Source organism: Sinocyclocheilus anshuiensis, unplaced genomic scaffold, assembly GCF_001515605.1.
Source record: "Sinocyclocheilus anshuiensis isolate Anshui unplaced genomic scaffold, SAMN03320099.WGS_v1.1 scaffold850, whole genome shotgun sequence".
Classification (NCBI taxonomy): Eukaryota; Metazoa; Chordata; class Actinopteri; order Cypriniformes; family Cyprinidae; genus Sinocyclocheilus; species Sinocyclocheilus anshuiensis.
The window spans coordinates 1,001,653-1,013,822 of record NW_015537937.1 but is presented as its reverse complement, the minus strand read 5'-3'; the positions used below and the strand labels follow the sequence as shown (position 1 = coordinate 1,013,822).

At 38.9% G+C, this 12,170-nt stretch overlaps 1 protein-coding gene across 3 annotated transcripts in view; it reads left to right on the top strand.

Moving 5' to 3' along the window:
* The window catches only part of LOC107659294 (zinc finger E-box-binding homeobox 1-like), a 29,125-nt gene that overhangs the window by 15,292 nt on the left and 1,663 nt on the right, over positions 1–12,170 (top strand). For 2 of the 3 annotated variants that reach the window (XM_016448185.1, XM_016448193.1), the window contains exons 2-9: positions 2,086–2,247; positions 2,727–2,774; positions 4,653–4,793; positions 4,871–5,073; positions 5,208–5,313; positions 8,370–10,006; positions 10,892–11,455; positions 11,552–11,720. In XM_016448185.1, coding sequence (XP_016303671.1) covers positions 2,086–2,247; positions 2,727–2,774; positions 4,653–4,793; positions 4,871–5,073; positions 5,208–5,313; positions 8,370–10,006; positions 10,892–11,455; positions 11,552–11,720 — 3,030 coding nt within the window. The remainder of the gene's footprint in view (positions 1–2,085; positions 2,248–2,726; positions 2,775–4,652; positions 4,794–4,870; positions 5,074–5,207; positions 5,314–8,369; positions 10,007–10,891; positions 11,456–11,551; positions 11,721–12,170) is intronic. The other variant, XM_016448201.1, reaches the window with a different exon arrangement.

Genomic DNA, 12,170 nt, shown 5'->3' with positions numbered 1-12,170 from the left:
GGCGGCAAGCGGCAACAACAATACTACAGCGAGAATAAAAGTTACGCCTTCTTTCTTTGCGTGAACATGCGTTATGCATCCAAAGAGAAAGGAAAACTTGAAATCGCATCGTATGACCCCTTTAAGTGTCACATTATCCTTCAGTAATCATTCTAATATGCTGATTTGCTGCTCAAGAAACATTCTTTATTCTTTTCAATGTTGAAAACAGTTGTGTTAATAATTTTGAGGAAACTGACTGAATAGAAAGTTCAAACAAATTGCTTATATACACAGATGTCTTGGGTCATTGTCTTGTATCTTGTTTAAAATAATAATAATAATTAAAAGGTTCATGTAATGCAAACTCTTCTATGCAAACTATGCGCTCAGTGCTTTATTTGTTTTCAGTTGCTTATCCTTCAGAATATCAGGTGTTCCTATTTTAAACTGTATTCTCTTGCGTGAAGTCAGTTTTTGTGCATGTGTGTGCATATGGTGGCAGGTGCACTCTATAACAAGCCAAATCACCTCATCCCAGGAAATGTCACATGAAATTGATGTTGCCATGGTGACCTGATTATGTTGATTATGAGGTCACACTGAAACGGTTCTACCTGCCAGCACTGTCTGCCGCTCAGGTGCTGCACTATAAACACACCCAAAGAGACGGTCCTTTACCGTGCACCCAAAAATAAACACTTCTTGTCATCATTTACTCACCCTCATGTCATTCCAAAACATGTATGACTTCCATTCTGAAAGAAGATGTTCTGAAGAATGTTCACGCTGCTTGTTTCCAAACAGTCAAAAAGTGAAAGTATAAGGAGTTCAGAAACAGTCAGGCTCCAAAAGAGACACAAAAAGCAGTGTATAACTCATGCGCTTCTGATACAGTAGCTTTGTGTGAAGAACAGACAGAAATTTAGCAGTAATGGAAGATGTTTTTGTGAATTAAGTACTTTATAAAACTATGAAATGTACCTGTTTTCTTGACCGTAAAACTTCAAGCAGTCTAGGAAGCATCAGTCTTGATCATTATTTTTTAATTCAGAGACAACAGGTCCTTTCAGTGTGACTGGAACAATTAATTAAATTAAATTAGATGCAATTTAAATGTATTTCTGTCATCTCTGATTATTGTGCACCTGCTTAATAGCTAAATACTGTGATTTCAGCTGTCCACTGAATGGGCCAGATATTCAGCAGCGATCTGAATCAGCTGTAAGAACGTAGAAGGTTTTTGAATGATTTTTCCATCTGTGTGGCAGAAATGTATAACTTTCAGTTCTGGCATGCACAGGTATGTGAAATGATTTTGTGCAGGTCATTTCAAGGAACAGAAACCTTAAACAGGAACTGTTTTTTTTTTAATTATCGGATCACTTCTACATCACTTCCTGTTGACATCCTCTAATTCTGCCAGCAGAAGAAACTGGATGAGCTCCATAGAAGCCAAACATGTATAAATCTGTGTGTATTAAAAAACACAAATTTGACATGCACATCTGGAAGTATTCTTCATATCCTGACGTGTGCACAATCACACACACACACACATCAGAAATGATTTTTCCAGTAGCTCATATACAATTGAAAGGCATTTTAAAACCAGTGCTCTCAGATTTAGAGAAAGAATCCATGTCAAAATCTGTGATGACAATGACATACTATTGAAAACATTTTTATATTGTCCTTTCATTTACTATTGTGTTTCTGATGATGTCATACAGCAGGTAAAAGCTTTTCTAGGCTGCAGGAAACTGATCTAAAATTAGCCGAATTTCACTTCCTGTCTTCAGGGCACAGATTATACCTTGTATTGTATGTGTGCTCATATATTTCTGCATGCGAGTGAGTGTGTGTGTGTGTGCGCATGTGTGTTTACATGTTTGAACCCTCTGTTACGCCAAAAATCACAGCTGTTACTGATTACAGACACGTCACTGCTTGAACAGAACAAACAAGTGTCCTGTTTGCAAACACATGCACATGTGATTTAACGGCATCAAACATGGCCATTAGTGCAAAAAGATATCTATTAATTTGGGAACATCTGTGATCCTAAACTAATCAGGTCATTCTCTCTTTCTCTCTCTCATGTAGTGAGGAGTTTTAGCAGTGTGTCGGAGGCGACCTCAGATTCAGACGATGAAGACAAACTGCACATTGTAGAGGAGGGCAGTATTGCTGACGATCCTGACCAAAAGTCCTCAGTATTTCAGCTCAAAGCAGCACGGCAGCTCTCCGACACATGCACACAGGACGGTGAGTAAAACAATAAGAGATTATTAACTTAATGCATTTAATGTAATTATTTTGGTTAGTTCTGAGCAGAAACTGTAAAGCTCTGTCTAGTACAGTCTAGTACAGCTGCTGCACTCATCACTAGATAGGTGAACTTTTCCCCTCATAAGAGTGCGGGATTGAGGCAAGAAGTGGCGTTTCTGAAAGTTTATTGTAAAAACAATTATTTGGTTTCATGATCAGAACAAACTAGTAATGTTAACTGGTTACTAGCATTAAAAATACTCTGAAACAATTTAAAAGGATTTACATTTTGTTACGTTCTGCAAAAAAAAAAAATTTTTTGGGTTCCACCCCTTGAACTGTTTCCAATCCCCACAAACAATGATTGAACAACTGTTGGAGCAAAATTTAAAACAAAAATTAATGTCATAAATCCTATTTTAATAATAAATTGATTTTATCAAAACTTTGAGGTAAATTTTTTTTTTCTTCAACAGATGGCAGCCTGGGGCCAGATGCTTTAATACAAGAAATAAGGGTCAAAGGTCAGTTTAGTGCAACACAGTCACAGAATTCTTATGGATTTTTAAAAAATGTTAATTTATTTCTTAGGCTTTTGCCAGTATAAAGGCTGGAATACACTACATAAGTACAACATTGCACAAATTTTTGCCCCAATATGCAGTCTGGGGGGAATCAATGCTAGAAACAACAGATTTGGGCAATCCAAGTTGACAGATTTCACAAAAATGCATAGTGTATGATGGGCATGGAGATTTTTTAGCTTCAGAATTTTTCACCCAGTCAGAAGATATCAAATGCGTTTGATGTTTTGAGATGATTTTAGATCATATATTGTTGAGCACAAAATGTTTCTGCTTGAGTTTGTTGTGTCTGGAATGACTTGAAAGTCTAGTGTTTGTTCCTCAGTCTTTTAGTGTATGATGCCCAGTTTTCCTCTGTAACTATTTACAAAGTCGGCATGTGCATGTACTATATTCCACCTTAAGACAGGGCATTCAGACACAGAGCAGAAAACAACAGGGAGTTTTAGATGTAACATAAGTTTTCAGTTTCACTCAAGTTGCTGAGAACTGGGGAAGGCTTGGCTTCTTACTCTACTTAGGCCTGCTTGTCATGGAAAGTCCAAGAGCTTGGAATTACTTTAGTAAAGGGAAAAATAGTTGAACTGACATGTCTGTGACAGTGTGTTAGTGTAGGATGGCTGGATCAGGTGAATGTGAGCTCATTCCTCTCTCAGGTCGTTATTCATCCGTAATGCGTCACCTGGTCCTTGTGAGCCATACTGGCCCACTTCCCGGTCTAACATAATTACACTGTAGTTTTATAAGACTGCTACATTACCATCCAACCCAAAGATTCAGTGTCTGTGTGTAGGTTAATCTGTTTCGATTAAACCCAATTTGCGTTTCACTAAACGAAGATGCAATAAAGTTGTTTTTTGTATATCAGTACGTGTATGTTTCAACCCAAAAGGCAAAGGGGTTGGATAGGCAACAGCGAAAAAACATGTTGTGATAATCTTTTATCAATTTTTTAGTTGTCTGTACTCTCTGACTTCAGCTTCTTCCCTAACCAGACAAGTAACCTGACTTGAATATTATATCACCACTGTGGGCAGATTTGGAGAAAAAAGTGAGAAGCAGATTGCCTCCTTCAACATGACATACATGACTTTCCACTGTAGGCCATTCACTCATTGTATGAATCTACAGGTGCATCTCAATAAATTAGAATGTCATGGAAAAGTTCATTTATTTCAGTAATTCAACTCAAATTGTGAAACTCGTGTATTAAATAAATTCAATGCACACAGACTGAAGTACCGTATTGGCCCGAATATAAGACGACCCTGATTATAAGACGACCCCCCTTTTTCCAGATGTACCTTTTGGAAAAAGGCTTTTTAAAAGCCAAATCTTGTTTTTTCTCAGTAAAACACATTGTCTTCAATTAATTTCATACTGCATTTTTTTCCTATTTAAATTTTTTTTGGAAAGTATGGTAAAAACTGGTAAAATGTACCAACAATCACATTAAAAAATATATACACAAAAAAACAAAAAAAACAGGTAGCCCATCTGAATTAGGACATTTAGGCTATCCATCTAATAGTAGCCGAACCAAAGACTTAAACTACTTCAGTCTGTGTGCATTGAATTTATTTAATACACGAGTTTCACAATTTGAGTTGAATTACTGAAATAAATGAACTTTTCCACGACATTCTAATTTATTGAGATGCACCTGTATTCTAAGAGAGTTGGAAGCTGTATTAAAGACAAATGGTGGTAAACACCTTAATAAAGAAGTATTGCTTATTTCCCAGGTGTTCACATTATTTTGACCAACACCTGTATTTCATGCATGTGTTCTAATTTGCCTGTGTGTGTGTTTGAAAGAGGAGTGTGTCACTGATGAGGAAGATGGTGCTGACGATGAACTGGCCAGTGAGGAAAAGCAGACAGAAACAGAGCATATTTACTCAGATGCCCCAGAGGAGCATCAGAGAACGCCAGAGCGAGGGGTTCACGATGAGAACGGTAGCCACCAAGTTTTTTGTCTTTCCTTTAGTTGCTTTTTTGGCTACAGTTTATTGAATTATGCATCTGTCTGTCAGGTACTCCTGACACATTCTCGCAGCTGCACACCTGTCCGCACTGTTCCCGCAGTTACAAGCGTCACACGTCGCTGAAGGATCACATTAAACTACGCCATGAAAAGAGCGAGGACAACTACTGCTGCTCCCTCTGTAGCTACACCTTCACATACCGCACGCAGCTCGTCCGTCACATGACCGCACACAGACACATCCGGGAGCAGGTACAGCGCTGCACTCACACCTTCATGATGTTCACACCTCTGTGGAGGAAATCACACAGAGCTTTTGTTCACAGTCACATGTTGACTCAAACACTTTCAAACAATTGCCTTTTCCTGTCTCTCTCTTTTCTCAGCGGACTATTTCTCAGTCAGGCGGAAACAGAAAGTTCAAGTGTACAGAATGCTCCAAGGCCTTCAAATACAAACATCACCTGAAGGAGCACCTACGCATACACAGCGGTCAGTGAAGTACAGAAATTATTCTGGCAGTGGATGTAACTCTAGTTAACGTCTTTGTAAACTCAGAATGAAAATTCTGTCATCATTTACTCACCTTCAAGTTGTTCCAAACCTGTATGAATGTCTCTCTTCTACTGAAAACAAAGATGATATTTTGAAAAATGTCTCTCCCCATTGACTTCCATAGTTTTTTTTCCATACTATGGAAGTCAAGGGGACCAACAACTGTTTGATTACCAACAACCTTCTAGATATTTTCTTTCATGTTCAGCAGAAGAAATCAACTGAGACTCAAGTTGAGTAAATGATGACAGGATTTTCATTTTCCACTTTTAACCTTGTTAAATCGCTTGTAACCCTAGATTATAAAACCCTGCATCACAGAAGGGTTAGCCCTGCATTTTGCTAAGTGTATGCAGTAAACAAGAATTGTTAAGCAACACATCACCAATCGTGAACTGAACAATACTGAACTCTTTAAATATTCATGAGCTTTGTACAGTCGCAGACACCTTCACGCTGTGTTTCATTTCAGTGTCTGAGGGAAACACCAGGAAATGGCAATAGTAAATATGTTTTCTGGAGTGCAGAGACAGTATTATTTTTTTAGTATGTTTTGAAAAACTAAAGAAAAAATGGAAACTTGTTTGCACAGATTAAAAAAAAAAAGAGGCAGTTGTAAAAGTATAAAACAAAAAAATGATTGAAGTTACATTGTGAGATAAAATTGCAATTGTGAGATATACAATTTCCTTAAGCTTCTATAATAACCTTTATTTTTACAAATGTACAGTGTGAAATTACGAAACGTAGACTACGCAAAATTATTATAGTAAGAATATTTATAGCATTTATGGCATAAAAAAAGATCTGCAAAGTTACAAAGTTCAAAGTCCACTTCAAAAGGAGATATTTTATTTAACAGAAATCACTTTTCAAAAACTACAACGAACGACTCGTTTATTTTCCGGGATTTGTGATATCACATATCGACGAATGGGACGAGACCTGGTTGAGCTGCACTAGAGAAGGCAACGAGGGTTATCACTATGTTGGAGACACGCTAGCTTTCCCAAGGAAGACGAACTTAGAGTGGTTACAATCATCCGGGTTTAAATTGCGCTCAAATTGATTTGATATTGACGCAATATTTACACTGAAATTCACAGGCGGCTATGGTAAGGGGCATGACATTTCCCGACCAGGTGCCGAGTGGTACCAATCACAGCACACACTGGCCCAGCTAACCAATCACAGCACATTTCGTATTTCAGAAGGCGGGCCTTCGTTTGATACAGGAACTATTTGAGCTGTTCATGCCAGACTGGGGAGAGAGGTGTTGTAATAATGTAAAATATGTGAAAAACTACAGCAATAGGAAGGTTTATCAAGAAATAGCATTAAAACGGCTTTTAAAAACATACTTCGTGTAGGCTATATTGTCTAAAAACAAAACAATGCCCATTTTACTTACTCAGACCATGCGTTATTTGTTCAGTGAAATTATCAACGTGGTTTGATGAAATACGGGACCTGGGGCGATTAACAATAAAATTCCTGCACTTGAAAAAACGCGCTCGGCAGGAACTGAAGTCGCAGGCACGCAGAGATAACAAAAATTTATTTCAATTTATTCAGTTTTAGCATTTAATAATTTATTTGTAATGATCTCTGAAATGTAAATTGTAAGTGGGCTATAATAAACCCATGTTTATCTTTATAAATATGATTAATTTTAATTGTGATGTTTTCTATATGGGAGGATTAGCCTAATCTTCATGAACACGTGACGCTGGCGCGTGGTATCAGACATGAACTACACAGAATGCGAACAAGATTAACTTTAATACAAGGAGATAATGGCGCAAAAGCGAATTTCAGATTTTTTAAAATGCCCATCCCAGCAAAGACTTTCCAAAATCGGCATCCAGCACGAGTACGGAGACAAGTAAGCCTAGCGGACCCAGCCCAACCCCCCAGATTGATCAGCTACTATCGATAATTTCAAAAATGTGATATGCAGTCAAATTTCCCAGTGTGTATGCCACTTAAACGAGTGTTCATATCAACGCACTTGTAGTGCTTTGTGGAGTTGTCAATGACAACCCCCCCCACTTCACCCAACACGGACACACACAGCACCCCCAACCGAAAACATCTTCCCGTGCCCCTGTGTAATAATGTAAAATATGTGAAATATGTGTTTTTCGAACAACCTAGTATGAGAGCCTGTTCTAGTACACCCCCAAAACAAAATCAAGACTTTGTAAAAGAGCATAATAGGACCCCTTTAATAAACAGCAATTCATATTTGAACTTTATTTGTAAGCACTGAGCACTTTATAATATATATAATGCTGTACAAAAGTGTGTAGATTTTTTAAATGTTTTTTTAAAAAGTCTCTAATGCTCGCCAAGTCTGCTTTTATTTGATCAAAAATACAGTAAAAACAATAAAAAGTGTGAAATATTTGTGCAATTTAAAATGTTTTCTATTTTAATATATTTTATATTTTCTGTATATTCCTGTGAGGTCAAAGAGGAATTTTCAGCAGTCATTACCCTAGAAACATTTCTTCTTATTATCAATGTTGAAAATATTTGAGCTAGTTAATGTCAGAAGTCTTTGATAAATAGAACGTTCAGAAGAACAGCATTGCATGCACGTAGTTTATTTCGTGCTTTGATATGAAAGGATACAGACTACAGCGCGCGCCGGCGTCTTAGTTTGTGCGTGCAATTGAAGAGTACGCGCTGCGACCACAGTACCGTTTCCACGCTCGTTTTGACTCGCGTCTGGCGCTGAAGTGAAGTGGAGCGTGCGTCTGAAACATTAAACTGAAAAAATTAATCGCCTGCATTAACGCGCTAATTTTGACACCACTATTTGAAATACAAATCTTTTGTAACATTGTAAATATCTGACACATTTGATCCATTCAATGCAACCTTAACTGAATAAAAGTATTAATTTCTTTCAAAAATCGACTGACCCCAAAGTTGTGAACTACATATACTTAGAAGTTATAAGCTTCTGTCTCTCTGTGTTTATCCAGGTGAGAAGCCGTATGAGTGCTCTAATTGTCGGAAGCGTTTCTCACACTCGGGGTCCTACAGCTCTCACATCAGCAGTAAGAAGTGTGCGAGCGTGACCCCTGCGGTCAACGGCCTGCCTCGCACACCTGGAGTGAAAACAGCTCTTACCGTTTCTCGACCTACACACATCCTTCTGAGGGAGAAGGTGGACATTACCAACAAACCTCTGCAAGAGCAGCTCCCCCTGAAACAGATCAAACAGGAGCCTATCGAACAGCAACCTAAACCTGCGCCAGCAACACCTACGATAGCCGCTGCCACTACCAATGGAGTCGTGGCTCCGCAAGGTGTCATCCAAACATTGTTCCTCCCCACTGTCGGGCTTGTCCAGCCAATCAGCATCAACCTAAGTGACTTACAAAATGCGCTAAATGCAGCGATGGACAGTAATGTCATTAGACAGGTATTGACTAGCACCAATGCAAACGGAACGAGCGCTAAAATCGTAGGTCAAGTGCCAGCGCAGGCGCAAGCTGTCGTGTTGCAGCCGCAGCAGGCGCAGCCACAGGTGATCTCCGCCATCTCTTTGCCAGTTGTGGGACAAGACGGAAATGCCAAAATGATCATCAACTACAACCCCCAGCTGGACTCACAACTCAAGGCAGTAAAAGTGAACACAACGCAGCCCACAGCGACACAAACCAGTATAGCGCAAGCAAAATCTATAGTGTCCAATGTCGCACAGCCAAACGTGGTGCAGCTTCAGTCGGTACAGTCCAACTCGACTGAAACACAAACATCAGGGACACCGAAACCTACACAGGTAAACATCATTAAACCAGTCCAAACCAGAAACCTCAGCAAACTGCCATCTATCATCAAGATAACGCCTGCGCAGGCCGCCAGGTTAGTTCAAGCTCGGGCGGCACAACCAAAGCTCACCCAGCAAACTTTACTGCTGGTGAGAAGGGCAGATGGGACACAGAGCCTCGTGGTTCGACAAATACCTGTCACCAGTTCCAACACACAGAGCACCGAGACTAAATCAACCCCAGAGAAGACTACAAACACTCCTCCAGCAGAGAAGAAGGAGACAACTGAAAATACTGGTTCGATGGAGGATAAATGTGAAAAACAATACCTGACTGCACCACCAAAAATCATAATCAAAACCGAACCGGCCTCCCCATCCGAGATCGAGCCCGAAATGCAGAGTGAAGACGACAACGAGATGCAAACAGATGAAAATAAAGGAGGGAAACAAACAACAGTGACAACTGAGCCAGTGGCACACTCTGGAACGGTTCACAGCGGCGTCACCTGTGGAGATAACTTCCATAACTACGCGACGTGTCTGCTTTGCGACAGCTCCCCGAGCAAACGTAAGCCTTCGGACTGTCAAGACAGTGACGCCAAAGGGTCGCCCACAACTATCTCTCTCTCCTCTCTACTGGATAAGGATAAGAGTGGAGCAGCGGAACGCCTTCTTCCTCTTCTGAAGGCCTACAGTCAGAACCCAGATCCTAGCGAGGAGCAGCTGTCTCAGGTGGCCAAGACAGTCAAGTTACCTCTTGAGGCGGTCAGCAAGTGGTACCAGAAGATGTGCTCCAAGAAGATATTGCTCCAGGCTGCAGGCAACCTGAAAAACAACCAAGAGGTAAGTACAAAACATTTTATATAATGGTAAAATAGGGCTGTCACAATTCTGAATTTTGTCTTTTCTGACAATAAATACTAATCATTGCATAATTAAGTAAAAGCTTAACACAGATAGTAATTTATTCCTATCTAACGTGGATTCATGATAAAATGTTAGGATTTTTTGGAAGCTGTTAGGACTTTCTTTAAAGCTCTGAAACGTTATGACAAATTTTTAAATGCAAAATAACATATTTACAAATAAAGATATATACTGTGTACACACAACCATTCAAATTGTTTTTAATTTATATTTTTATGTAACAAAGACACACTGAATTTATTAAAAGTGGCAGTAAAGACTAACGTTGTTAAAAAAAAATATATATATTTCAAATAAATGTTGCTGTTTTTCACTTTTCCACAAAAATATTAATCAGTAATGTTTTCAATGTTGATAACAACCAAATTTTAATATATATTCAAATAGAAACAAATTATTAAAATATTTAAAATTGTAATATTTCGCAATCTGACTTTTTACTGGTAGTATTTAAGAACTATTAATATACTTAAAGTATAGATATTTAAAATAGAATATAATAATTATTAATAATAAGTTAATAATAATTATTATTTTCATATTTTCACTTTTCATGGCATTCCAATATTCGCTTCTAAAAATATTTGGATGGCAAAATGCAGTTGTATTACAAATATTGTTTTTGTAAAGTGCATGTTAAATCACAGATCATTAGATGAAATAATCACAATCAAGCAATTATGTAATAATCTTGTCAAGCCTAACCTTAAGACATTTTCTTAAGGTTGTCATTAATGATGCTTTTGAAAATTAATGGGTTTTTCCTAAACATATTAATAATGTCTTGCTTCTTTGACCAAGAAAACTACACCATCTGCTGCACCTGAAGGAATGAACTCCACTCAAGCCACCTGCAATCCCACTCAACTCCCTGATGACACCTCGACGGACACCCAAAATGGAAGCGCCGCTTCACCCGCCTCCCCTCCAGCCAGCGTCTCCACCGATGATCTCGTCATTGTCAAGACAGAAGACGTCGAGGAGGAGCTGCAGTGTGAACCTCTGGATCTCTCGCTCCCCAAGTCCAGCTCCGCTCAAGCCAGCACCACCACTAAGCTGCCGGTCTCCACCCAAAAGGAACCGCTCAACCTCACCTGCCTCAAGAAGCAACCATTGCCAGGCAGCACCATCTATGTGACGCAGGCCGGCACGGGTCCATTAAACATTGTGACAGCGTCATTGCCAACGCTGATTGCCATAGCAGAGCCAGGTGGTGTTCCGTGCATCGGCACAGCAATATCCGGTAACAAACGAACCATCCTCATCCCTCAGCTCACCTACACCTATACCACCAACCCCAGCATCAAAACACCCGACAAATCTTTGACCGACACAAAGGGGACGGTGATACTCAACAACTGTCCAGTAAGCACAACAAATACACACAAACGTTAGGTTCTCCACATACCTTTCATGATGACGTCATTCCGGACTCATTCGCTCCATCTTTTTTTCCCTCAGAAGGTGGCGGACACGGCTTCAGACTGTGTGTCAGAGGACCAGAATGATGAAGATTCACCTCTAATGAAGAAGAAAAGGAAGACCGTCGGTGGCCTGTACACCTGCGATCTGTGTGACAAAATCTTCCAGAAGAGCAGCTCACTGCTGCGACACAAGTATGAACACACAGGTACGGAAAAACGCTTGTGAATGACACGATTTACAGAAATTAGACACTTAAAAATTTATTCATGTTAGATAATATTAGAAACCAAAATATACTGTACCTGTAATATACCTCAGCTGGTGGTACTTGCAAAGCCAAAGCGTTGGGTTTGATTTCCAAAGAAAGCACATGCTGATATTTAAAAAAAAAAAATAAAATGTATAGGTAATGTAAAAATAATGATAAATTAAAATAAAGTTTAAGATAAACCAGGGGAGTAATTTAATTCATCAGGAGAGGGACAGGCCCTCAAATAACAAAAAATCAATAAAATAAATCAATATTATTAACAATATTATTATTCATATTATTTAAAAAAAAAAACTAAAGAAGAAAATAAAAACAAAAAAATAAATACAATAAATAAAAAAGAGGGACAGGACCTCGGATAACAAAAAAAAAAAAAAAGTTAGC